General features: G+C 45.2%; 3 protein-coding genes across 3 annotated transcripts; 2 read left to right on the top strand and 1 right to left on the bottom strand.

The window, feature by feature from the left end:
• Positions 1-270: 270 nt before the first annotated feature.
• On the top strand, positions 271-2,560 carry rpl22l1 (ribosomal protein L22-like 1). The gene is made up of 4 exons (XM_061713295.1): positions 271-377; positions 1,863-1,976; positions 2,142-2,263; positions 2,362-2,560. The coding sequence occupies exons 1-4, from the start codon at positions 369-371 to the stop codon at positions 2,507-2,509; spliced, it is 393 nt and encodes a 130-aa protein (XP_061569279.1). The 5' UTR covers positions 271-368; the 3' UTR covers positions 2,510-2,560.
• Positions 2,561-6,741: 4,181 nt separating this feature from the next.
• LOC133423129 (probable cationic amino acid transporter) lies at positions 6,742-20,277 on the top strand. The gene is made up of 8 exons (XM_061713272.1): positions 6,742-6,794; positions 10,737-11,189; positions 13,541-13,777; positions 14,960-15,177; positions 15,259-15,405; positions 16,368-16,576; positions 16,645-17,408; positions 18,492-20,277. The coding sequence occupies exons 2-8, from the start codon at positions 10,889-10,891 to the stop codon at positions 18,836-18,838; spliced, it is 2,223 nt and encodes a 740-aa protein (XP_061569256.1). The 5' UTR covers positions 6,742-6,794; positions 10,737-10,888; the 3' UTR covers positions 18,839-20,277.
• Positions 20,278-20,407: 130 nt separating this feature from the next.
• On the bottom strand, positions 20,408-27,928 carry cldn11b (claudin 11b). Its single transcript, XM_061713289.1, has 3 exons — positions 27,226-27,928; positions 26,000-26,164; positions 20,408-22,124 (listed from the first exon to the last, which is right to left on the bottom strand). The coding sequence occupies exons 1-3, from the start codon at positions 27,452-27,454 to the stop codon at positions 21,865-21,867; spliced, it is 654 nt and encodes a 217-aa protein (XP_061569273.1). The 5' UTR covers positions 27,455-27,928; the 3' UTR covers positions 20,408-21,864.
• Positions 27,929-27,956: the final 28 nt, after the last annotated feature.

Genomic DNA, 27,956 nt, shown 5'->3' with positions numbered 1-27,956 from the left:
TGCCAGGGTGTGTTTGGGCTGCTGTTGACCTTTGGACTCTCCTCTTCCTACACAGACACATTCTGCTGTATCAACAGCAGACAAAACCTTTTGTTTTCAGGCTAAACTTGACCCCAGTGTGGGTAAAATAAAGTGCTACTGCTGGTGTTTAAGATTAAATACGTTTAAAATAAATATAATAAAGTCATCTGCCATAACCAGACAAAAATTATTGGATTAAGTCTTATTATTTTACAAGTACAGGACTGTTTCAGCTGATCGAGCGTTAACCATATTTGGTGAGGGCGTAACTGGCAGCACGTTCGACGTCACGGCTACGCGCCTCCTACGTCACCTCCGGTTCGCTCTTTCCTGTCCAAGGTCTCCACATGGCGCCGGTAGGTCCCTTAAGCTCCGCTTAAATCTGCGTTGTTTCACCTAAATGTTCAAATTTTCTTTGTTTATTTGGGCCCTTGAATAAACAAGTGTAACAAGTATTAATAAAGTCCGGAGTAGAGACGCGTTTCACCTTTTAATAGAAGGGGAGAGCCCTAGTTAGTAAGGTTAGCATTAGCCTGTGTGGCATGACGGGATACCAGACTCCGTAAGAAAAAGGGAGGTTTTAGGATATTTCAGGGTTTATGCCGTTCTGGACTAATCTTTTTTTCTGTTTACTGGTATTATAAATGTTAGCATAAGACCCGTTTGTGACTTCGGTTAAACTTATCTCAATTAACTAGTTTGAGTTTAGTCTCACTGCCTTAAAAAAACGGAGCTGCATGTTAGATATAAATAGTGAGGGGTTGAATATGCGATTTAACTTTTAACATTTTTTCTTTTATCGTATCTTATCTGGTCCTTTGCATGGGGACTGAAACCATTCATTTTTTACGTTAAAATAGTCCAGTTTTTGAGTTCTTAAATAAATGTAGTAGTTGGTTACATTAGTGCAAACTGAAATTATATTTAAATAGACTTTTAATTTGAAAATGGCAACATGTCTCCAGCACTGTTGCAACATTTTTCCGCTGTTCTATGATCCATGAATATAGTAAATTTCTTCCAGTTGCCATAATTGTTATCTGACATGTAATAAATTCACATCTTGCATAATCAATGAGTCCTTTTTTTCTTCTAAGATTCTGCGCTCCCCCATTTCATTTAATCTTTCTATGCTTTGTATGTGCAAAATCTTCCTAAGATACACCGTCAATGTCTTAATATACATAATCATACACATTTATATATCATATGTATTTATAAGCATTTTAATTTTAGAGCAGCTGCAGAAAAACACAAATGTGTTCCCTCAGGTTACCACAATGCTCCCATGGCCCAGGTTTGGTTTTTCTTCAAATAGAAATCGGCAATTAACTAAGATTTTCCATAATTATATAGAATAATTATATAAATATGATTTTTTATATATGTATATATATATATGTATGTGTATGTGTGTGTGTGTGTGTGTGTGTGAGTGTGATAAAAATAATTTGTCTTTTTCGACTTCTTAAAGATTAAAAAAAAGTATTCTTTGTAGTCCAGATTTTTATCAAATTCTCACAAATGCCCTGTGAGGTCACAGCGTTTGTCCAGTTCCTCTAAAACGACATGGAGATGCAGAGCTGGTTCTGCTGATCTCTGTTTAAACGTTTACTTAAAAAATCATGAGGAATGGACATCTTAGGGGTGTTGACCTAAAAAAAAAAAGCGTTTGCTTCTGGTCAGCTCCTGTTCTTCTGTCTAGTCGTGAAACTAATCGCCCCCTTGGGGACAAATAAAGTAATTGATTGATTGATAGCCTGCCCCTGGTGGTCATTTCAGGAACTGCACGTCAGAGTGTTTGTGTGTATTTTAAGCTGCTTTGCTTTTTTCTTGAGCAGATCAAACAGAAGAGGTCTTTTGTTGGCAAGAAGTCCAAAAAGGGAGCGTCATGGAAGTTCACCCTGGACCTGACCCACCCTGTGGAGGACGGGATCCTGGACTCGGCCAACTTTGTAAGTCCCTCCGGTGGTTTCAAGTGTTCCAGCTTCGATTGAAGCGGCTGGTGTTGTGGTTGTCTCAACAGGATCTCACCGTGCTTCTGGACTAGGGCGCCCTTCCCTAGCTCCATGTTTACTAGGGTTCTCTTCCCTAGTGCATCACTGTGCTTTATCCAATAGGAAAGCTTCCTGAAAGAGAGGATCAAGGTGAACGGAAAGACCGGGAACCTGGGTAACGTGGTGCAGGTTGGCCGCATGAAGAACAAGATCAACGTCACGTCGGAGAAAACGTTCTCCAAAAGGTGAGAGTAGACGCGGCGCTGTCCTCCGAACCTTTGGAAACAGCCCGCGCCGTAACGTGGATGCTGATGGCCGTCTCCCGTCTCCCTCCTCCCGCCAGGTACCTGAAGTACCTGACGAAGAAGTACCTGAAGAAGAACAACCTCCGCGACTGGTTGAGGGTGGTGGCGTCCGACAAGGAGACGTACGAGCTGCGATACTTCCAGATCAGCCAGGACGAGGAGGAGGAGTCGGACGCGGACGAGTGAAGATCTGCAACGGGGCGCCGCGTCTGTCAATAAATCAGAAAGAAAAAACAATTTGCGTGTCTTGGTTTTTGTTCTCAAATCGTTCGCGTGAAACTGAGCTGAAGTGCAGCGTGGGTCGACAGGTGATCACCAGTTTACAGGTGTCCACGAGGACCAGAACGCCTGTCTACAGGTTAAAACCTGAACCTGTTGCGCTTCACCACACAACCAGCAGGCGGCGCTACAGCTCAGCTGCTCCTGGTGATGCCGCTTGGTGAAAGATGGAAATAATATTCTTACGGCTGCTGAAGAAAAAAAGTGTCTTTCATGCAGAAAAAGAAGAGAAAGATGTGAAAATAAAGAGATACGTGATTGAAACAACAAAGAAAGATGACACTAAATGTAGAAAGGCAAAACATGTCACTTCAATCCTTTTTTTTCTCCAAACTTGAAAAACTGCAGACATTAATTTTGTATGTAAAATAAGATCTTTCTCAGTGTAGATATTTACCATTGGATAATACAAATATAAAAACATAAGAAAACATAAAGTAAGATAAGGCACAAAATATCTCCTTATTCTGGAGTTACTGAAGGTAAGCTATTAAAGTACAGCTGTGTTCGTTCACTTTTCTTATTTGACATTAGCTCTGAAGTGTTTATATAAAAGTTAAATTCCACTGTAAATATATCAAAGTTCGGAAGGGACTTGGAGACCTTCATCTTATGAATATGAAATGTACCCATCAGAAGCATAAAATTTGTTATAAAGCATTTTGGTTTGTCATCACATTCAAATTTCGAGATAATATCTTTGGGTGTGATTGTGATGGTCCAGTTTTATCACTATACATTTTTCCATGTCCCTCCAAAATACACTTGACGATGGGCAAACACAAAACAAATGTAGAATCGTCTCTGGCTCATCTTCACAGATATTAACATACCACTGTTTTTTTTTTTTGTTTTTTTTTTTTTTCACTGAATGTACCACAAACAATCTTATAAATCACTTCTGAGGTAAGCGCCTACAGACAGCGTTGCATCAAGTGACCACTAATGGATTTATGTCTGACTTAAAGGGAATAAAATAAGAGGAAAGGTAAAAACATTCAAATTTAACTGAGCTTTCACGTCAACGACTCCAGGGGGCGTCTTGGAAATCTTCCAAGTAGAGGTGGAATCCAACGAAAGTCCACTGAAGCAAGGCATGCTGGGAAACATAGTTTCCCAGGTTAACTTAGTTTAGTGTCACATCGGATGTTTTATTGTAGAATCCAGGATAAAATCACGCTCATCCAGGCATGTTTCATTGTTAACAGCATAATTTTCTGTTTCACATTCTTTATATTTATGTTCTTTATGTGACGTTTGGTGATGTCCAGCACCTCCACTTCAAGCTGCTGGCTGAGAGAAATCCCATAACCAGGAAAAGATGTTTTGCTTTTGCTGTTTCTGCCGCAGCGTCTGGATTCGCTCACGTCAGATAATCTGTTGCATATCAACCCTCAGGAATGCATCCACCTTCAGCCGCTCTGCTGCAGGCAGCTGCTGGAGGCATCTCAAGTATTTAAACCAGGATTTAACTCAGTTATTAGATTTTGTTGCATTCATATTTTAATGCAGCTTTTCCTCAGAAAACATACCATTCAACATCCACTCACTACATCATATCTATCCAACTGGAGTCGGTAAATTTGATGTGATTGAAGCTTTTTGACTGAAATATTTTTAAAAAGGCTCCATGACAGACCTCACCCGGCAAAACTTTACATTAAACCTGCTTACGACAAGAAGGAATCTATTGTAATATGGAAAACATACCCCAGTGTGGCTGCTGGTTGATCTCTAACATCTTTAATTATTCTGGGAGGATCTTGCCCTGATTTATTTGTTTGTTTATTTTTCCTTTGACTAAAAAGGGGACCAAAGATTTCTCTGTAGTTCTTTCCCAATCAGACCTTTCTCATGGGAAGTCATCCTTCTCCCAGCATCATTGAGTTCAAACAATGCAGACTCCGACTAACCTTAAAGGAGCCGTCTGTAAGAAATGGCCAAAACTGGTACTGCAGTCACTTTCAAAATATTGTTGAGCGGCGTGTACCCTCCCCCTCCTCCCCCCGACCAGAGGTTGCCAGGTAGGCTGCAGAATGCAGCAGGAACGTAGGCTGCCATGGCTGCCATAATTAGAGCCGAGCTGGCAACCCGGATGCAGAAACAATACTGACTTGGTGATTGGGAGATAGGTGGAGGGTGGAGCTTCAGAAACAATACTGACTTGGTGATTGGGAGATAGGTGGAGGGTGGAGCTTCAGAAACAATACTGACTTGGTGATTGGGAGATAGGTGGAGGGTGGAGCTTCAGAAACAATACTGACTTGGTGATTGGGAGATAGGTGGAGGGTGGAGCTTCAGTCCAAAACAAAAAATGACAACATAAACATCAGTTGAGGGCTGCAACTCCTCTTTTTAAACTGGAATATCCTGGCTTGAGTGCTGTTGTCAGTGACATAAGTATTTGAAATGAACATGATTTTTAAATGTCTGTTGACATATCGGGGTCATTTTATAATTCGTTTTATTATTGCTCTTACATACAGCTCCTTTAAGATTCAACGAAGCTTTTAGTTCCCGTTGTGACTCGGTGCATTGAGTGAGTTTACACAAAGGGTTTTGGTCCCAGTACCGACCCCTGGGGGATTCCACAACCAAAATTAAAACATTTTCAATTCTCCTCTTCACAAACACTTCCTGCTGTTTAGGTAACTTCTCCCTCCTCTAATACCACCAAGTTTCAATTTACCCAGTAATATTTGATTATGTGGTATCAAAAGTTTCTTCTTCAGGTCAATAAAAAGTTGAGTGCAACTCCTGATTTCCTCAACTAGCTAAATTGCAGCTGTGTTTTATTTACCTCTATACTTCTACAATTTATACAACCTCTTAACGGGAAGTTTATCCAGAATACGTGTCAAAGGTTTTTAAATGCTGGTGGTCATGAAGTCGGCGCAGACTGGCGAGGAGGGTCCTGTTTCTGTGTTTTACGTGTCCCGTAACTGTGTCTGCACCGCACACTGTAATCAGACTCTGTGGGTCCGATTACTAGCAGGTTACAACAACACACCGCCAGACGTCCACCGGCCCGGGCCGAGTCCGGGTCACGTTTCAGAGAGAAGCTCCGGCTGCTGAAACCTTAGATTTGACATGTTCGGAGCGTGTTTGACTGAACAATAACCCCAAAAGTCAGATTCAGGGTCAAAGGCTGAGACGACAGTCGATGTTTTGCGCTTCTCTGCGGTTATTTTGTGGTCGTCTAAACCTTTTTGAAACTTTGAGCCCCCCAGATCAGAGGTGCCCGAAGTCTGTCCTCGAGGGCCGTAGTCCAGTATGTTTGTTTCAACATAACGTTTTACAAAAGACTGTGTTTACTGACTTGTGCAGAATTATGTGAAGAATGAGCTGATGATGACTTTTCATTAGAATCAGGTGTATTGATGCTGTCTCAAAAAAAAGGAAAAAACACTTGTTATCCAAACATTTTACAGATAAATATGATAAATCAAATGCATCAATATTTCAAATCATGAAACTAAAACAAAGAGTGCATCTCTGAGGAACTGTGACTGGTTTATGTGAAAATAACAAAATTCACATTCCTTTATTTTACAAATAAAGAAATTAATCCATCACACCCTCACACACTAAATGTTTTTCTGAAGTATGATAAATGCATTTACACATAACTAAATATATCATTTAAAAGAAAGGGTGCTATGAATTTAATCACTTTGCTGTTTTTGTTGTTTGTGGCCTCCGCATTTTTATTGCCTTTAGAAAACCTCTCAGTTAGTTCTCAGTAAATAATAGATTATTACTACCTCTGCCACTTTTAAGTTAATAAAAGGTAACAAACAGATTTGTCCGCATGTGAAACTATTCCCAGATTGATGAACAGCAATGATTAGACCACTGCTGAAGTCAGATTTGAGGAACCACACCCGGATGCAACCAGCCCTCGCCTCTCCTGCAGAAGCCTAGAGAGTTTTAAAACTCTGCATTTACGTTTAGTTTCGGTTAATGAGTGACGTTGCCCACAAGCAGCTGGCCGGATCCCAGGCGTGGACGGCAGCAGAAGCAAACATCAGCTCTGCTCCAGCACAACCTCCCGATGAATATTTCATCAGGCCAATCACATGGTACCAGGTCTGAATGATGTAACACGACCGTCTCCCATCGTCACCATTTCCTCCAGCTCAGCGGGAGGACGTGGACTCCACCGCCTGCTTGAGGACGAGAACCCCGGCGAGTGAGTGTAATACCTGCGTTCTCGGGACTGCATGATTGAACTGATGGTTGTGGTGTTTGAGTCGTGTCTGTCTGCCTCCACCTGTCTGCTCTGTCTTTGACGGATGGTTGGTTAGGAGGGGATAAAACTCACCTGTTTGACTGTGAAGCAGCAGATTCACAGGTGCACAGGTAGCGCTGTAGGTTTTTGGTCCCGTCATTGTACTTTTCCACTGTGAAACTGGATCCACGGTCGTCATTAATGTTTCAGAGAGGGAGTTTCGCTCCAGTGAGTACGGAGACCAGCTGATGGCGTCTCGTCTTAGCATCACCTGAAAGGATGGATTACTGAAAAAGGCTTTCTGAGGCCGAGGACCCAACCTGGTGCACCCTTGAACCAGAGGGCTCAGACAGGGCTGCTATAATGACACTGGGCCACAAGTACCAGTCATTCAAACTCTGAGAGGGATTTTTGCAAAGTGGATTGAATTGCCAATCAAATCCTTGATATCCATCCACCACTTATTCCCATCCAGGGTTATGGAGATCTGCCGGAGCATCTCCAACCTCACATTGGGAGAAATTCAGGTGTGCACCTTAGACAGGCATCCCCAAGATCAGCGATACCAAAAGTCAAGAAACCGAAGCCACATATCGATGCTCCTATAGAGACTCACTGGACGCTTCTTCATTCTACCTTCTCTCTTCAGATGTGCATTCACAGAGCCCACAGAAACCTCAGTGTGTGCTTTCACAAAACATTACAGTATCCCATAATCTAAAGAACTTCGACTTTGTGGCCCAGAGATAAGAGCTTTATTTAGTTGGTGAAAAAGTGTTTCTGCCTGGCCTCAGTTTTCCCCTCACTGACGGAGTTTACGACATCAGCACAGTTGGAGATGGAGCTTCAGCAGGAAGGAAGGTATTTAGCTCTGTATTGATGAGCTAACAGAGCATATCATTCATATTTTAGAGAATAAAAGGGACCTTGAGCCAACACTGCTGTAAAGTGGAAATAGGAGGTCCTGTTGTGAATGTTAACTGGCATCTCTGCAGCTCTAGAGACGCAAACTCACCTAGAAGTTGTCAGTAACAACAAATAAACTCAAGCTGGGCACAGGGAGTCACAGAAGACGGACTTCATTACAAAGAGATGTAAATGACTCAATGAGACTCAAAACAACACAAAACAAAACGATTCCCAAATGGGAATGAGAAGGAGAAGGAGCCCCAAAAAGATACTCCTGTTGGCCACAAGGAGACTTCATTTATACTGAAAGACTTTAAATGACTTAAAAAAGACAATACTTAACAAAAAAGTGGTGAAAAAGGGGAAATGTCCTCAAAGGGACATACTGTTGATCACGGTTTACTACTTATTACACGGTATAAAACTGGGTCGGACTGTCTAACTTAAAGTTCAGGGCCTACTTTGTTTCAATAGTCCCCCAAGGCTCCATCCTTGCCCCCCTTCTGTTTGACGTCTAAGGGCCTGATTTACTAAGATCCTAAATAAAGAGTACTAAATTGCGTGTGCACTGAAAAAGTTTGCACGTGCTGTTGTTGTGTGTTTTGCGGGTGATCAACTAAGAATGCTTGCGCAATTGATAACAGGTGCAAACCGCAGTATTTAAATGAGGTGTTGCGCGTCTTACGGTTTGCGCCATGGAGAGTCTGGATGGAAAGCAGGATAGTCGCAAGCGCAAAATGAAATTTGACGAGTTGGAGTTAGAGATATTAGTGGAAGAGGCAAATAAACACATTCATGAACTACAGCAAAGAAATTTAAACATTACCAAAAGAAACGCAATATGGGAAAAATCTGCGATAGAATAAACGGCAGATGAGGTTAAAAGAAGGTGGCAAGATATAAGGCGAAGAACTAAAGAAAAAGTGGCCTTTAATAAAACTTGTGCAACCATTTTTAAAATAGCATGCAGCGGAATAAAGACTCTCTCTCTGCGTATTCTTTGATTTTGGCGATGTCGCCTCCTTGCCACAATAACAGCAGCCATCGGTGCGTAATGCTGGGCAGATTAGCACCTTCCTTTCAAACGTATTAAATACAGACGCAATCACAATCCCCGCAATAACTTTCAGGCTTGGTAAATCTCATTGCGCGTGGTAAATGAAGCTATTTGCATTTTCCCCTCCCAGTATTTAGCGATTTCTGCCGGGTACGCCCCATATTGATTATTCATCAGGGCAAAAGTACTAAATGAACAGCGTGTGGTATTTTGCTCATTTGAGAGGCGCAGTCCTCTTTGCACGCTGCGGGTGATGTCAAGTTTGCACACGTTTTTGCGCATGCAAACCTTTAGTAAATCAGGCCCTAAGTCTTCAATTAGCTCAGATTATAATAAACAACAAGATAAGTTACTATAACTATGATGATGACACACAGCTTTATATTAAAATAACAACAATTGTACTTTCGCCCTGAATTTGTAAGTAAATATTGAAAAGAACATATAACTTAATATTTTAATTTGAAGATGAATTAAGAAGAAATGCTAAATAACATATTTTAACATGTTTTCAAATAATAGTTTGTCCATTAATTGGCTCTTAGACCTTAGCTATTTTAATACAAGGGGAGAAACCCATTTGTTTATAGCTGTCTTTGACAACATTTTCTAAATAATCTATTTTTTTATTTCAAATTATTTTAATCTAAATATTACAATGTTATTCTTACCTACCTTTTGTTGTCTTAATTACTGCATTGTATTGCTTTGTAATTTTATACATTTTTGTATTTTCTTTTTCTGTTATGTAAAGCACTTTGAATTACCTTGTTGCAGAAACCTGCTATACATAAATACATACATTTGCCTTTGTTGCCTTGCCTTGCCTTGCCCTGCCTCTCCTTACCGACAGCCATAAAAGAGAGCAAATCCCTAATCTCCTTCAAGTCTGCCCTAAAAAGCCACCTACAGGAGGCTGCTACTCGTAACTGCGAAGAATCAAAGCCTCTACTGCACATCCCGCTGTTCCTTCTGATTATTGTTTCTGGTTTTTTTGTTTTGTTTTGTATTACCTAGCTTATTCTATTTGTCTCATCACCTTTTTAGTCTCTCTCGGTGCAAAATAACAGTAATTCCCCCCTTTTCTTTTTTTTACAATCTTCCCTACAAAGTACTGCTTCTTACCTGTATGTCATTCAATGTTATATGAATTTAAAAAAAGGTCTCCAATGTAAACAAGTGTAATGCTTTCTTGGAATAATGCCTTTTAGTTGACTTTGTATCAGCGAATCTGTACTGTCATGAAACTGTACCTGATCCTATGCAATTCTTCTAATAAATTCTTCAATCAATCAAAAAAGCCTTGCCTTGCCTTGCCTTGCCTTGCTTTACCTTGCCTTGCCTTGCCTTGCCTTGACTTGACTTGACTTGACTTGATTTGCTTTGCCTTGCCTTGCCTTGCCTTGCCTTGCCTTGACTTGCCTTGCCTTGCCTTGCCTTGCCTTGCCTTGCCTTGCCTTGACTTGCCTTGCCTTGCCTTGCCTTGCCTTGATTTGCCTTGCTTTGCCTTGCCTTGCCTTGCCTTGCCTTGCCTTGCCTTGACTTGACTTGACTTGACTTGACTTGACTTGACTTGACTTGACTTGACTTGACTTGACTTGACTTGACTTGACTTGACTTGACTTGACTTGACTTGCCTTGCCTTGCCTTGCCTTGCCTTGCTGGCCTTGCCTTGCCTTGACTTGCCTTGCCTTGCCTTGCCTTGCTGGCCTTGCCTTGACTTGACTTGACTTGACTTGCCTTGCCTTGACTTGCCTTGCCTTGCCTTGACTTGCCTTGACTTGACTTGACTTGACTTGCCTTGCCTTGCCTTGCCTTGCCTTGCCTACAGGTCATGAATGAGCTCAGTGGGAGTTCCACCATCACTGACCATCAAACCACAACATTGTCGTTCACTTGTGTAAAGATCTGATGAAATGTTCTCCCTGTTTTTACAGTTTCCTCGTCAGGATTTCGGGTTTGCGATGAAGCCTCAACACCGGGTTTTAGGAAGCTCTCCATCAGACGGAAACAATGTGACTGAGGAAACTCTTGGAGGGACTGAGTGACTTCCGTCTCGGCTGCTGGGGAAGGGAGAGGGGAGGCAGAGATGGCGGCGTGGCTGGGCCGCGTGTCGCTGGGCGACGCCTGGTACGCCATGTACTCCCGCCTGCTGCGGACCAAACCTCTGGGCGCCATGGCTCAAGACTCAGACGACCTCACCGAGATGGCCGAGGGGTCAGCTGTCGGACTGGCGAAGGTTCTGACCACGGCGGACCTGGTGTCGCTCGGGGTCGGCAGCTGCGTCGGCACGGGGATGTATGTGGTCGCCGGGCTGGTTGCCAAGGCGATGGCTGGGCCGGGGGTCATCCTGTCCTTCATCATTGCAGCGGTGGCCTCCATCTTGTCAGGTAAAAGTCTCAGAGCTGAGCAGGGAAAGACGTAGAAAACCACAACAGACCTGTCGATTGGTCGGTTTGAAGCTAGTTTTATGACATGGTTGCATGTCGGTAGGAAGTGATGTCATCCAGCCTCGGCTGAAGGTAAGCCGACTGGAACACGCCAACCAGTCACAGGGACATACCTTAGCTAGGCTGGTTTATCTTTTCCAAAGTGATTATGCTATTGCACCAACATTTGTCCTTATTCAAATGTCAACAACTCTACTAGCTCTTATTTCAGCTCAGATCAGTCAGCTGGGTCGGGTCCTGAAATGACCCGAGGTTTAATTCGCTAAACGAGAAGACGCAGCTGTTTCAAAGCTGGAACCAGTCCCCTTTAAAGTTTTGTTGGTGACCTCTGACCCTGATACTTCTTCTGCGTGGCTTAATAGGTGTAATCAACATATGAAATGAAGCACAAACCTGCACCGAACATGCAGTTTTACGCTGGAAAGCTGGTTGGAGGAACCCCGCGACGAATCAGGGTCGAGCTTGAAATAGAGCAAAACTTTATGAACAATAAAATAACATGAAAATGAATACCATGAAAACTACTGTATTTTATATCCGGCTGTTCACAAAGCAGTTTTTAAAAGGTATTTTGATGGAAAATGAGTCAATCATCCTCAACGCAGCCGGACCTGTGAGCAGTAAACGGCACAGCTGCACTTAATGTTGACATCAGTGTTAAAATTATATAAAAAACAAGTTTTACTGGGATTTTTGGATAATTTAATGTGAATATTACTGCACTCCCCTGAGAAACTAACATAAAAGGAGGATTAATAATTTGAATTTGGTTAATTTACCTCCGGGGATTAATGAAGTACAGTTATCCCTCGTTTTTCGCGGGGGTTACGTTCCATAAAGAACCCGTTTTTTTACAATTATACAAGGCTTCAAATTGCAGAGATCAGCACCGCCCCACCGCGACCCGAGTAACTGGATCTGAATGGGAGAATTGGTGCAGCACGTTTTCTCGACATTATGGGTTCTGGAGAAAATGTACAAACTTAAATTTGGCAAGCTGTTTTACGTATATGTACATGTACAGTACATATTAAACCGTAACGTTATTGACACACAGGAAGTGAAGAAGCGGGGAGACTGTTCAGCCAATCAGAATGCAGAACACAATGCACAATGTGTAGTTTTTAGGTGACTTGATTGTCTCATTTAAGTCAAGCCTGAGAAATCTTGATGTTGTCTTTGACAAAGACATGTCATTAGAACAAAACTTCAAGCAGCAGACGAGAAACTGTGTTTACACATCTCCAAACTAAGAACAGTTGTTTCCAAAAATGATCTGGAGGTAATTATTCATGCTTTTGTATGGTCTCGTTTGGACGACTGCAACAGTTTGTTTTCTTGCTTAAACAAGCAGGAACTGTGTCGTCTTCAGCAAGTCCAAAGCTCTGCAGCAAGGCTGCTGACCTGCTCTAATAGAAGGACTCACATCTCCACTGGCTCACCAACCCTTTTCATTTTAACTCTAAAATCCTGGTCCTGACTTTTAGAGCTCTGCATGGTCAGGCCCCCCTCCTACATCCAGGACCTACTACGCCCCCCTCTCCATCTCGGAGGCTGAGGTCATGTGACCAGAGCCTACTCATGGTCCCTCGTACCCGTTTTAAGACGCGAGGAGATGGCTCCTTCCAGGCACAGAGGCTCTGGACCGATCTCCCGCCATCTCCATGTTCGCTGGACTCCATCGATGCTTTTAAGAACAAACTAAAAACCCACCTGTTTCTCCGAGCTTTTGAACATCAGTAGTGAGATGGTTGTTTTATGTACTTTTATTCTAGGAGTTTTTATCGGTATTGTCTTGTTTTTATCGTATTTCTACTTTTATTGTAGTGTTTTATTCATGTTATTATTGATGTTTTATGTTTTTGGTGAAGCACCTTGTGACATTCTGTTGTCTGTGAAAGGTGCTATAGAAATAAACTTACTTACCTACTTACAATGCAAATTTGTAAAGCAGCGAAACCGTGAGAGGTGTTACTGTATGCTACACATGGAAGTAAAGGTAAATATACGTTAAAACAAGTACAGCACATGGAAACCCAACGGTACGATATCGATTCAGTCGTCAAAGAAGCACGCTGAAGGTAGATGGCAGGATGGTGTTTGTAGAGGTCTAGAGGATTATTGGAGGGGTGGAGAAGCTGGAGGTCTTCAGGTCCCAGCACAGACTCATGGAAGTGTCCAATAAAGACACCAGAACCCAGAAAGAAACCCATAAAAGAAACCATAAGTGCTTTACGTGATCAGCTTGAAACCTCCCAACCATCATTCACGTGAATGTGTTTCCTTTGAAGGGGTTTGCTACGCCGAGTTCGGCGTCCGCGTCCCCAAGACCACCGGCTCGGCCTACACCTACAGCTACGTGACGGTGGGGGAGTTCGTGGCGTTCTTCATCGGGTGGAACCTGATCCTGGAGTACCTGATCGGCACGGCCGCGGGGGCGTCGGCCCTCAGCAGCATGTTCGACTCCCTGGCCAATCACACCATCAGCGACTACATGATAACACACCTGGGCAAGCTCCGAGGACTCGGTGAGGGGACGCCTCCGGGTGGGGGGGGGTTGGGTGCTTGTTGTCTCACTGACCCGCCACGTAGGAATGGGCGATATTTCACCGTTCACCATATACCGTCAAAAGAATCATCATCTATCATCTAAATCTCATCATCTAAAAATGATAAATTCCCATTGATGAAGTTTTTGTGTAAAGCTGATTTATGGTTCTGTGTTAAATCCACGCACAACGTACGTGAAGGAAGGAAGGAAGGAAGGAAGGAAGGAAGGAAGGAAGGAAGAAAGAAAGAAAGAAAGAAAGAAAGAAAGAAAGAAAGAAAGAAAGAAAGAAAGAAAGAAAGAAAGAAAGAAAGAAAGAAAGAAAGAAAGAAAGAAAGAAAGAAAGAAAGAAAGAAAGAAAGAAAGAAAGAAATGAGCCAGAAAAAAAGAAAGAAAGAAAGAAAGAAAGAAAGAAAGAAAGAAAGAAAGAAATGAGCCAGAAAAAAAGAAAGAAAGAAAGAAAGAATGAAAGAATGAAAGAATGAAAGAAAGAAAGAAAGAAAGAAAGAAAGAAAGAAATGAGCCAGAAAAAAAGAAAGAAAAAAAGAAAGAAAGAAAGAAAGAAAGAAAGAAAGAAAGAAAGAAAGAAAGAAATGAGCCAGAAAAAAAGAAAGAAAGAAAGAAAGAAAGAAATAGATATTAGAAAGAAAGAAAGAAAGAAAGAACGAAAGAAAGAAAGAAAGAAAGAAAGAAAGAAAGAAAGAAAGAAAGAAATGAGCCAGAAAAAAAGAAAGAAAGAAAGAAAGAAAGAAAGAAAGAAAGAAAGAAAGAAAGAAAGAAAGGAGCCAGAAAAAAAGAAAGAAAGAAAGAAAGAAAGAAAGAAAGAAAGAAAGAAAGAAAGAAAGAAAGAAAGAAAGAAAGAAAGAAAGAAAGAAAGAAAGAAAGATAAATTCCCATTGATGAGGTTTTTGTGTAACGAACATGGCGGATCTGAATCATTCCAGTTTTGCAGTACAGGTGTAACTCATTTAATGGGTTTTTATTAATTCAATTTAATTGGTGTAGTTTAGTAGCATTTAGTATTCTAAACTTTTTACAAAGGTGGAGTGGAATTGGTAATTTTTTTATCCTCATTTTTATTGTTATCGGGATAAATGCCAGAAATGATCGTGATAAATTTTTTTGTCCATACCGCCCATCCCTACCGCCACGTCTGTCTTAGGTAAGGGTGAGGACACGTACCCCGACCTGCTGGCCCTCTGCATCGCTCTGCTGGTCACCGTGATCATCGCGCTCGGCGTGAAGAACACCGTGGGCTTCAACAACGTCCTGAACGTGGTTAACATGGCGGTCTGGGTGTTCATGATCATCGCCGGACTCTTCTTCCTGTCGGCCAGCAACTGGGAGGGCGGGCGCTTCCTGCCGTACGGCTGGTCGGGGGTGAGTGGCCGCGGTTTCAGGTGCTCCGGCCACAAATCCGGCCGGGATCTCCAATCTCACCCAGACGGTGGTGGTTTTCAGGTGATGCAAGGTGCGGCGACTTGCTTCTACGCCTTCATCGGCTTCGACATCATCGCAACGACAGGAGAGGAGGCGAAAAACCCCAACACCTCCATCCCGTACGCCATCACTGCCTCGCTGGTCGCCTGCCTCACGGCCTACGTGTCGGTCAGTACGTCCGTCCTCCACATATTTACACATGTTCTGGTTTTCCTGACGCACAACGGTCTGCAGGGGAAGTTCCTCAAGGCAGGTTTCACTCTACGATACCATGTCTTTTCCTAAGCTGGAACAGATCAGATATTCAGTGAAAGGTAGCTCTAACAAATTTTATAATAAGTGGCTTCCCTTTCTTATCTTCTTCCACTCTCTCCAGTCCCTGCCCTCTGATTGATGGACCCCCTTCCCTCTCTTCTGTCTTTTCACTTTCTTCTTCCTTTTTATTTATTTTTTTACTTTTCTTTGTTTTTTTTCTGTTTTCTTTGTTTTTTGTTTTTTTTATTCATCTATTTTTTAATTTATACTGTGTAGCTTTAATACTTGATTATTACTTTTTGAGTAATAATTTTCAGTTATTTATTCATCATTATTATTATTTTCATTGAAGTGTGTAATGATCTGTTAAATCAAGAAAAAACATCCTAGGAGGTAGACTGTATATCTTTTTCTCATTCCATCGAGATGCACAGTATTTTTATGGTGTCAAATATCCTATATTTTGTAGATTTCCATACAGAAATAATATAATACTCAATGTAAATGTGTAATTGATTCCTGTTCTACTGCGCCTTACTGCCTAATAAAAAAAGGCAGGTTTTCACTCTCAGTTTTGGAGATTTTACTGCTCTTGCAGTAAAATCTTCTCCAATGCATGGTCCGGATCCGCCTATCGGTACCCCGCTCCATTCTGCCCTGACACTGGAACTCCTGGACCCGACCAAAGGGGGGTCCATGGTCCCAGATTTGGGGAAGCCACCAGAACCACGTCATGTGAAATAAAGCACCAAACTGGCCCCTACTCGGGTCCACAAAGGCCCTGAGTAGCACCGGTGACAGGCGGCAGCTTGGGCGGAGTCCAACCATCCAGTAAGTGTTTGTAAAACTGTCCCCGTGTCTGTCCGCGTGCACAGGTGAGCGTGATCCTGACTCTCATGGTCCCCTACGACCTGATCGACGGCTCGGCTCCTCTCATGGAGATGTTTGCCGTGCACGGCTTCGTGTGGGGGAAGTACGCCGTGGCTGTCGGCTCCATAGCCGGTCTCACCGTGTCCCTGCTGGGCTCCTTGTTCCCGATGCCCAGGGTCATCTACGCCATGGCGCGGGACGGCCTGCTGTTCAGGTGAGTGAGCTTGCAGCTCACCGCCGCAGTCGGGATGGGTGGGCTAACCCGTGTCGTCTGCGTCTAAGGTTCCTGGCGCATATATCCGCCCTCACGCACACCCCCGCCTTGGCGTGCGCGGTGTCGGGGAGCCTGGCGGCCGTCCTGGCTCTGCTGGTGAGCCTCCGGGACCTGATCGAGATGATGTCCATCGGTACCCTGCTGGCTTACACTCTGGTCAGCGTGTGCGTGCTGCTGCTGCGCTACCAGCCGGACGACCGGGCCGACGCGCAGCAGAACCACTTGGGGGAAGACGGCCTGGAGCCCCCCGACGCAGGTCCCGCCCCCAACAAAGATGACCACGTCCTGGTCGAAGACTCGTCTTCCTACCACACGGGTGGCACGGAGGGGGCGGGAGAGGACTCAGACTTCCACGCAGGCCAGCCCTCCCCGCTGAAGAGGCTCCTGGGCGGTCATTACCACACCCTGCGGCTCAGGCTGGGAATGCCAGACTCTTCAGCGCGGCCCACCCCAGCCACCGGCCGCACCGTGACCAGGTGCACCCTCCTCCTCTTCATCCTGTCCTTCCTCCTCTGGACCACCATCATATTTGGCATTGAGCGGGGGGGCGGAGCAGGGCTGGTGTTTTCAGGCCTGATGGCCACGCTGATGGTGGGATCTTTGGCCAAGCTTCTGATCCTCATCCTGCAGCAGCCGGAGAGCTCGCGGCGGCTGCCCTACATGGCGCCATGCGTGCCCTTCGTCCCAGTGGCGGCCATCTTGGTCAACACCTACCTCATGCTCAAGCTGTCTGCTCTAACCTGGGCCCGGTTCGCCGTCTGGTGCTTCATAGGTGAGTTGAAACCAAAATATTGATCGGTTCTACATCTGAATAACCTCCTCAGTTCGTGATATTACGTGAGGGCGGTCTGGTGAGGTCGGATCTCCGGAGCTGGCAGTCCTTCAGATGAGCTGTCCGGAAGGATGTTTAAGTTCTTATTTCCAGTTTGTTCGATTATGTCAGTTTAGTATTTATTAGTTTGCATCAGTAGTTTTAGTATTGAAAACTGGTCAGTTTTAGTTTAGATTTAGTCTTAGTTGTTGAGGTATTGACTCACAGATAGAATTAATGTGCCATAGAGTACAAAAATACTTTATATTCTTTATTTTGAGTAATTACAATTAGAAAAAAAAGGATTAAGGCACAAAAGGAAAAATGTTACCGGCGTACTATTTCGTTTTAGTTAGTTTTACATTGTTGATTTTAGTTTTTATTTAGTTTTATTTTCACTGTTAGTTTCAGTTTTAGTCTTAGTTTTCGTCAACTATAATAACTCTGGTCACGACGTGTTTCTGTGAGAAAACCGCAGCTCCTTTTCACAATTTTATTACAATCGTATGATTTATCCTCCAGAACTGAGACATCTACGAGGAAGTTCTGGATACCTGATCCCAGATGCGTGGAGAGCCTGATGAAACCTGTAAAATCTTCTCTGTAAATGAATTTGGTTTGGTTATAATAAATAAGTGAAACTGAAAAAAAAAGATCTGAAACTGAAAAAAAAAAAGTGAATCTGAAAAAAAAAGATGTGAAACTGAAAAAAAGAATTTTCAGGTTCAAATTTTATTTTCAAATTAGCAAAACTTTTGGCCTTGATTTGGCTCCATAGAAAAGGCGTATTAGTTTCATGAGTGATTGGTGATGAACCCCATTGATAGATAAAACAGGTCCTGAAAGCGTAATGTGGCGTGAAACAGTGAAACAGGACACGGTTCTGGACCTTCAGACAAACGTTCAGGGGGCAGCGAGTTCAGCAGAGCAACCGGCTGCACGTCCAGGTTTCCTTAGAACCGGCCGTCGATCGTTTCCATCTGGACCCCACGCTGGCTTCGCTCGGACGTTTCTGCTTTTAACTCCACGTGTTTCCGTCCTCAGGTCTGCTGATCTACGGTTGTTATGGCGTTTGGCACAGCACGCTGGAGCTAAGCGCCCGCGAGCAGCAGGCGCACGCTAGCTCGTACCAGCGCTACGACGAGCCCCTGGACGACAGCCTCTCCCCCGACGACGACCTCCACCCGCAGGAGCGGGATGAGCAGCCCTACCGGGGCTGGTCTGCCCCGGATGAGGGGGGGTACCAGCAGCAGCAGCAACAGCAGCAGAGCCGCCACCAGGATGATGCTGACCAGTACGGGTACCAGTCCGGCGGCGGGGGCCAGAACGCGGGCAGAGACGGCACGTCCAGAGGACGGACCAACTTTGGGTTTGATGAAGAAGATGACTGAGATGAGAGGGTTGTTGTTTTTAAGTTTGGTCTTTTTCTTCTCTCAAGAACTGAAAAAAGTGAAATAAAATCAGGATAACGTACAAAGTAAACGCCACAACGAGCCGCCAGTGACGACACAAACCCTCACAGCGAAGGTAACCTCAGAGGTCAACGGTGACGACCTTGAGGCTCGGACCAGAGGAGAGAGATTCAGAGGAAAGAGCCAACAAGCGGGTTCCTCACATGATCCAGGATTCAAACCTGCAGCCTTCCAGCAGCACGCTGCACGTCACTCATGATAGCATGCTCTAGCGACGACTGGCTTGTTTTGTCGGGTTCAGTGGGTCCGAAATTGTTCTGTTTTTATTTCATGACAAACAGATCTGCAACTAAATTTACTTTACAAAATTCAGAACCGAGAAGCTTTCAGAGCCTGAGGGAGACTAGTTTCAGCTGAGCGCATCACGCAGCAAATGTCCCTGAGAAAGGCCCTGGAAGTGCGTTTCCACCAGCGGGGTTTCTGGGTAGTTGTCCATCTCTCCGTTACCGGGATCGTCCCTCCAAAAGAGGCTTTCAGGAACCTTTGTGGGAAAAACAGGCTACAAGCAGGAAATTCTTGTTGGAGAAACATTTGGCCTAAAATACATTTGATGGAGATGGAGATTACAAGAAAAATGCACCTCAAGCTGTCTCTCAATTCTTTTATGTCTAGTTGCTCTGGGACCTGTAGCGTCCATGTGCAAACTGCAAAAAAAGATGCACTACCGCCATCATGGTTCCTGTGTGGCGCTGCCGTGTAACGGAGACACGGACGACGGGGTCGGCCCTGCTAGAGGGTTCTGTTTACCCGGGAACCCCCGTTCATGGAAACCCACATAAAGGCCAAGGTTCATCGAGTCAGGTGATCTGACATCACACAACCACGGCCGAGCTCCAACTTCTGGGCTGATGACGACCCAAGTGGGAAGAGGTTGTAGTTCCTGCACTGACCACTAGGGGCTGGCTCCAACAGCAACTCAATCTTCTTTGACCTCCATGTTGAAATGTCAATGTTTACCGCAGAAATAAGCATATTTCACACCTGGACGGAGGTGACGTCCTTTACACCAACAGTTAAAAGGGTTAAAAAGGTGGCCATCGTCTGCTGGTTCCATTTTTGCTTCATGTGAAGTCCACTTGGGCCCAACACATAAATGCCGCCAGTTTTCTGAGCTAATTCATCAACCAAGTACCTGAGCAAAACTATCAAAACAATCCACAGGGGCCCAACCCGGTTGAGCCCGTTCATATCTCAGCGGGCCCCCACAGACGGCCGGCGCTGCCTCCTCGCCCCCCCTGAACACGCAGGGCTCTAGAACTTCCTCGTCTTCTGTTGGCACACTTTGTTCTTGACCTTCAATCACCTTTGTGTCTCTTGTTTGGATGTTTTTCAGCGCTGAGCGTGTAAATGAGAATGATTGTGTTGGAATTAAAGTTTCATTTTGTGTGAAAAAAAATATCGAGACTCTTTTTGGGTAAAAATTAAACTTTAATTGTTTGTATCTTCTTTGATAAAAAAAGACAAAGACATAAAAAACAAACATGGCCAGATTAAGCACTGATTATGCTGTAAATATGAAAAAAGTTAAAACATGTAAAAATGACAGTGGAACATAAAACAGCTTGATTGTGCAGGATTATACAGTAGAGGGTCATGTTTTAATGATCTTAAACACATGAATCAGACCAGCCCCGGAAAAGTGGCTCCTGCTCCCGCCGTCGGCCCGACCCGCCCGCGAAGTGGCATCGTGGTTCATACGTGATGAAAAAAGTCCCTGAAACGAATCAGTAACTGAACTGATCTGTTTGCTTCAGACGTTGAGACTGAACCAACGTGACTGCTCCGCTGCAAACAAAAGACGACGGTGAATCAGAGCCACCGTGTCCCGGGAGCTAATGGCTAACGTAGCCAACTCGTAGCCAACTCGTAGCCTTGTAGCGTAACTCAACCATTCCAAGAGTGCTGCCGAACTGTGGAGCAGTTAAAACGACTTGAAAACTATTTCAAACCAGCGTTCATCTCCAATATTTAGCGACCAACGTTTTTTGGTGCGTTTGTAAGTCGGGAAAATCGTAAAATAATTATGTGCTTCTGTGTTTCTGTCCTACGGAAGTTTGTTGCATTCAATTTGGGAAAAAAAGCTTTGTTTTTCAGGATCATTTTTTCTGTTTTTCGTGGTATTTTATTTTTTTTGCCCTGTTCTCGAGGTAATTTTTCCCGCCCATACGCCGCCTGCTACGCTTTCAGCTTCATTGGCCATATTGAAGAAGGATCACACCGTCTTCATCTGCTACGTAGTATTTATTTACTTCTCAAGACACTGGAAACAACATCAGAATTACCGTGGTACATATTTTATAATTGTAAACTTACACAGAGAGCGTTGTAAAAAAACTTAACATAAAATGTCCGCGTGGCAGTCAGACCGGAAGTTATTTCACAATAAAAGCATGGTGTACACAACACTGGGAAAACTTCCATCATGCGTGAATATAACAAACAATAATAAGTTCAACACAACATCCACATACACTGAAAAACAGAGCGGAAAAAACACCACAAGAAACTGAAAAAAAAAATACATGAAAAACCGAGCTTTTTTATTTTTTCCAAGTGAAGGAAACACATTTCCGTACCGTCAAACATAAATGTAGTTAATAAGAAGAGACAGAAAGTAAATAAAATAAAAACCCTCCTCCTACGCTTGGCTCTGAATCGGTAGCAGAAACGTGGTTATGGTGGTTATATACGTGTCCAGATTACTAAAGGTTTAGTTTAAAGGCTAACTACTTTAGAAGTGTCTAAATCAACATTAAATGTGTCACGTGTGAGGAAACAGCTTTCTGTCAGCCATTTCCTGGGAACTTCAAATTAAAGACAACTATTTTATATCAAGTGAAGTTTCCATATTATGTTCATCCTCAACCTGAACGAAGAAACTCGAGCTCAAACCCGTTTTAAGTGGGAGTTGAATCAGCTGAGCGCAGAAGGAAAACTGGGCTCCATCACACCCGCACACTCCGGGCGTGGTTGGCGGGGGGGTCCAGCGGCGTGGCCGTGCCCCCCTGTTTGGAGTAGTAGAAGCTGTTGTCCCTGGACGGGACGCCCATGTCCGCGGGTCGGCAGCACAGGACCACGATGCCGCCCAGGAGGCAGAGCCCAGACCCGACCCAGCCAGTGTACAGGGAGAAGCCGAAGGACATCAGGTGCTCCTGTTTGTTGGAGCCGATGGGGAACCAGACGGTGGCGACGATGCCGCACGCAGCTGGGGAGAGAAACACCGTTAGCATGCTTCTGTGTGGCGGCCTGGGCAGCCGACCTTGACCTCCATCCATACCCTGGTCTCCCACGCGTTCACACCCACGCTTTAGTGCAGGGGTCTTTAACCTTTTTTAGACTAGAGACCCCTTGGATGAGAGAAAAACAGAGACCCCCGCTTGTAATTCTTATTTTTAATGTGTCAAGTTTTAAGTCTGGCTTATAATAACTTTTGAATGTGTTTTATTCTGCTTATATCACCTTATTAACCAATTCCTGACTGGGTTATTAGCTACATGTGTTTACGGTTGATGAAACTTGTGGGACGTGGAAGGAGTAACGTTAGGCCGAGCTGTAACGTTACAATCTCCAGCTTTAAGCTTTGTTATTGTCACAAATGTATCCATCAGGTCTAACTAGCGTTAAATAGGAAATAGCAAAGTCAATTTCGCAACGAAATGTATTTTCTTAAACAGCTAGCTAGCTCGTTTTTCCACTCTAAAGTTGACATTAGTCGCGGAACCCCGGTTGAAGACCCCTGCTTTAGTGTATCAGGAGAGAATTGAGGTGGAAACAGCCTTGGACCAACAGGAAAACCTCTCACTTATCCCAGAAAAGCCTAACGTTACCCACCTGAACAAACTGCGGGTCAGGGGCGTGGTCTAACTAGGGTGTGGTCTAACTAGGGTGTGGTCTAACTAGGGCGGGGTCTAACTAGGGTGTGGTCTAACTAGGGTGTGGTCTAACTAGGGCGTGGTCTAACTAGGGCGGGGTCTAACTAGGGCGGGGTCTAACTAGGGTGTGGTCTAACTAGGGCGTGGTCTAACTAGGGTGGGGTCTAACTAGGGTGTGGTCTAGCTAGGGTGTGGTCTAACTAGGGCGGGGTCTAACTAGGGCGGGGTCTAACTAGGACGGGGTCTAACTAGGGGTGGGGTCTAACTAGGGCGGGGTCTAACTAGGATGTGGTCTAACTAGGATGTGGTCTAACTAGGATGTGGTCTAACTAGGATGTGGTCTAACTAGGGTGTGGTCTAAATAGGGTGTGGTCTAACTAGGGCGTGGTCTAACTAGGGGCGTGGTCTAACTAGGGTGTGGTCTAAATAGGGTGTGGTCTAACTAGTGCGTGGTCTAACTAGGGTGTGGTCTAAATAGGGTGTGGTCTAACTAGGGCGTGGTCTAACTAGGGGCGTGGTCTAACTAGGGTGTGGTCTAAATAGGGTGTGGTCTAACTAGGGTGGGGTCTAACTAGGGTGTGGTCTAACTAGGGCGTGGTCTAACTAGGGTGGGGTCTAACTAGGGTGTGGTCTAGCTAGGGTGTGGTCTAACTAGGGCGGGGTCTAACTAGGACGGGGTCTAACTAGGGGTGGGGTCTAACTAGGGCGGGGTCTAACTAGGATGTGGTCTAACTAGGATGTGGTCTAACTAGGGTGGGGTCTAACTAGGGTGTGGTCTAGCTAGGGTGTGGTCTAGCTAGGGTGTGGTCTAACTAGGGCGTGGTCTAACTAGGGCGGGGTCTAACTAGGGGTGGGGTCTAACTAGGGCGGGGTCTAACTAGGATGTGGTCTAACTAGGATGTGGTCTAACTAGGATGTGGTCTAACTAGGGTGTGGTCTAACTAGGGTGTGGTCTAACTAGGGCGGGGTCTAACTAGGACGGGGTCTAACTAGGGCGTGGTCTAACTAGGGGCGTGGTCTAACTAGGGTGTGGTCTAAATAGGGTGTGGTCTAACTAGGGTGGGGTCTAACTAGGGTGTGGTCTAACTAGGGCGTGGTCTAACTAGGGTGGGGTCTAACTAGGGTGTGGTCTAGCTAGGGTGTGGTCTAACTAGGGCGTGGTCTAACTAGGGGCGTGGTCTAACTAGGGTGTGGTCTAAATAGGGTGTGGTCTAACTAGTGCGTGGTCTAACTAGGGTGTGGTCTAAATAGGGTGTGGTCTAACTAGGGCGTGGTCTAACTAGGGGCGTGGTCTAACTAGGGTGTGGTCTAAATAGGGTGTGGTCTAACTAGGGTGGGGTCTAACTAGGGTGTGGTCTAACTAGGGCGTGGTCTAACTAGGGTGGGGTCTAACTAGGGTGTGGTCTAGCTAGGGTGTGGTCTAACTAGGGCGGGGTCTAACTAGGACGGGGTCTAACTAGGGGTGGGGTCTAACTAGGGCGGGGTCTAACTAGGATGTGGTCTAACTAGGATGTGGTCTAACTAGGGTGGGGTCTAACTAGGGTGTGGTCTAGCTAGGGTGTGGTCTAACTAGGGCGTGGTCTAACTAGGGCGGGGTCTAACTAGGGGTGGGGTCTAACTAGGGCGGGGTCTAACTAGGATGTGGTCTAACTAGGATGTGGTCTAACTAGGATGTGGTCTAACTAGGGTGTGGTCTAACTAGGGTGTGGTCTAACTAGGGCGGGGTCTAACTAGGACGGGGTCTAACTAGGGGTGGGGTCTAACTAGGACGGGGTCTAACTAGGGGTGGGGTCTAACTAGGGTGTGGTCTAACTAGGATGTGGTCTAACTAGGATGTGGTCTAACTAGGATGTGGTCTAACTAGGATGTGGTCTAACTAGGGGCGTGGTCTAACTAGGGTGTGGTCTAACTAGGGTGTGGTCTAACTAGGATGTGGTCTAACTAGGATGTGGTCTAACTAGGATGTGGTCTAACTAGGGTGTGGTCTAACTAGGGGCGTGGTCTAACTAGGGTGTGGTCTAAATAGGGTGTGGTCTAACTAGGGTGTGGTCTAACTAGGGCGTGGTCTAACTAGGGTGTGGTCTAACTAGGGTGTGGCCTAAATAGGGTGTGGTCTAACTAGGGCGTGGTCTAACTAGGGGCGTGGTCTAACTAGGGTGTGGTCTAAATAGGGTGTGGTCTAACTAGGGTGTGGTCTAACTAGGGCGTGGTCTAACTAGGGTGTGGTCTAACTAGGGTGTGGTCTAGCTAGGGTGTGGTCTAACTAGGGCGGGGTCTAACTAGGGCGGGGTCTAACTAGGGTGTGGTCTAAATAGGGTGTGGTCTAACTAGGGTGTGGTCTAACTAGGGCGTGGTCTAACTAGGGTGTGGTCTAACTAGGGCGTGGTCTAACTAGGGTGGGGTCTAACTAGGGTGTGGTCTAACTAGGGCGTGGTCTAACTAGGGTGGGGTCTAACTAGGGTGTGGTCTAGCTAGGGTGTGGTCTAACTAGGGTGTGGTCTAACTAGGACGGGGTCTAACTAGGGGTGGGGTCTAACTAGGGCGGGGTCTAACTAGGATGTGGTCTAACTAGGATGTGGTCTAACTAGGATGTGGTCTAACTAGGGTGTGGTCTAACTAGGGTGTGGTCTAACTAGGGCGTGGTCTAACTAGGGTGGGGTCTAACTAGGGTGTGGTCTAACTAGGGCGTGGTCTAACTAGGGTGGGGTCTAACTAGGGTGTGGTCTAGCTAGGGTGTGGTCTAACTAGGGCGGGGTCTAACTAGGGCGGGGTCTAACTAGGGGTGGGGTCTAACTAGGGCGGGGTCTAACTAGGGTGTGGTCTAGCTAGGGTGGGGTCTAACTAGGGCGGGGTCTAACTAGGGGCGGGGTCTAACTAGGGGTGGGGTTTAACTAGGGCGGGGTCTAACTAGGGTTTGGTCTAACTAGGGGCGGGGTCTAGATAGGGCGTGGTCTAAGTAGGGCATGTCGTAATTGGGGGCGTGGTCTAACTAGGGGCGTGGTCTAACTAGGGCATGTGTAATTGGGGGCGGGGTCTTGGGAAGGCTTGGCTGCCACTGGCTTTTGCTTTGGTTTGGTCTTGAGGTCTCTCCCAGGTCACGGCCACCTCGAAACATCTCATGATTATATTACAAATGAATGAAGGTGAATTAACGTCCCAGCGTTTCAGGGGGGGGGGTGCAGTGAGTCCTGCTGCCGGTCCTCCTCACCCATGAGGAGGTAGAAGACGCCTCCCATGATGGCGCGGCGCTTCTTGGCGACGGCCGTGTCGTTGGGCAGGCGCACGCAGGCCATGGAGGTGACGGCCAGCAGCATCGCCGGCAGACCCAGAAGACATGCGATGATCATCAGAGCCCGGCACGTCTGCAGGAAGGCTGAGAGACGTGAAACATCTGGTGAGAACTATCTCAGGGTGGTACGCTGGCTGTCAGGAATGTGCAAACGTCTGCTTTTATCAAAACAGACCAGAAACATGTGTTTGAAGAGCGTGCTGATATATGTTGGAGATTGGCGCCAGAAAGATTAAAATATCTGAGAAACAGAATCTGTTGTTTTTTGGTACAAAATCAGAAATAATACCCCCATAAGATGGTCCCATATCAAGATTATGGATGCTTTTCTTCTATAAAAAGAAGAAAAGCATCCGTCAAAAGGTGACAGATCCTTTTCTGTCAAATACAAGCATTTGTCAAATAAATACATTTATTTGTCAAATAAATACATTTGTGTTTGGCTGTGACCTCAAATTCTTAAGCTTTTCATTAAATGGCCACTAATTAGTATTTTCATAGCTGCTGTTATTGTCTGGCTTCTTATTCACAGTCTCAAGATACAATTTCACAGTTATTTCATATATAAATTTACCACAAATTATTATTTATATAAGTTTTATGGCCTCAGATTAGTGTTTTGAGTCACAATGCTTCGTCAGCGAAGGTAAACCTCATTGTATTCTCTTAAAATGCAGTTTATTGGTAATAAATCCTTTCAATGCAAAGCTTTGGAGAATGTTTTTAAAACCCATTCCCATCCTGAAGTCAATCTTAATCAAACTATCTGCTGGTCAACCAGGTCAGAACCACAGAGGGCATAAGAAGAACGGGACAACTCCTCTGTGATGTCACACAGAGGTTTCTCAAGACTGAGTTTGTTTTTCACGAGGTCGGATCGACGCGTTATCGTCAGGAACCGACTCCTTACTGTGCTACCTCACACATTTCTGACCAAATCTGCCCCTCCATCCTCATGAAACAACCCTGGTCATCCCTAATTTTGCTTGGATACACATTGAACCATGTATTCATTTATCAGCTCATCTCCTATAATAAATAATAAATAAATAAACATAATTCTTCCAGTTTATCATAAATCTCCTGAGGTTTAAGGGTCGTGGCTGGGTTTCATTGTAGGATTGGTGCGTAATCACGCTCCTCACCTGGCAGAGAGAAGATCTGGTTGAGCGCCACGCAGTGGTAAAGCGACGTGGAGACGACGCACTCGGCCCAGAGGCCCCGCGAGCCCAGCTCATCCATGCGCACGCACGTGTTCACCGAGTAGTCGCAGGTCCGGACCCAGTCGTTGGTTGCCGTGGCGACGATGAGACAGACCCAGCCCGCGCAGCTGGCCGCGCTGCCCGCCAGCAGCCTGCAGATCATGTGCGCCATGGAGCGCTCCGTGCGTTTTTACGCGCTCCAAAAATAAATAAATAAATAAATCAGTTTCTGGGCCTATCCTCTGCTTTTTAAAAAGGTCCTTTCAGATTGTAAAACGTTCAAAAAGAGTATAAAGAGCAGACAAAAGTTTTTAAAACACTCATTTAAAAAAAGAAAGAAAGAAAGAGCCGTGAACGCTGCGCGCGCGGTCCCGCCAGTGCGCTCCGGAGGCTCTCACAGGGAAATACCTAGAACGGGATTTATCACGGGGTGTGGTGAAAACCGCAGTCCTGCACCCCAAGCCAATCGGAGCACGTGTGAGACGCTAACAGGAACCAGATCCAGCAACAGAGACTGAGGGGCTGAGGGGGAGAAACAGACCTGGATGGATCCCGACGCATCCCTCAACGCGCGCCTTCGCATCTCAAACACCAGGAAGGAAATCTCTGACCTGAATTCAAATCAGTTCGGTTGACAAAAGGCAGGTTCGCTCTGTGACCCTCAAACAACAGAA

This window comes from Cololabis saira, chromosome 22, assembly GCF_033807715.1.
Source record: "Cololabis saira isolate AMF1-May2022 chromosome 22, fColSai1.1, whole genome shotgun sequence".
In the NCBI taxonomy this organism is placed as follows: domain Eukaryota; kingdom Metazoa; phylum Chordata; class Actinopteri; order Beloniformes; family Belonidae; genus Cololabis; species Cololabis saira.
This window is presented reverse-complemented; position numbering and strand designations above follow the sequence as displayed.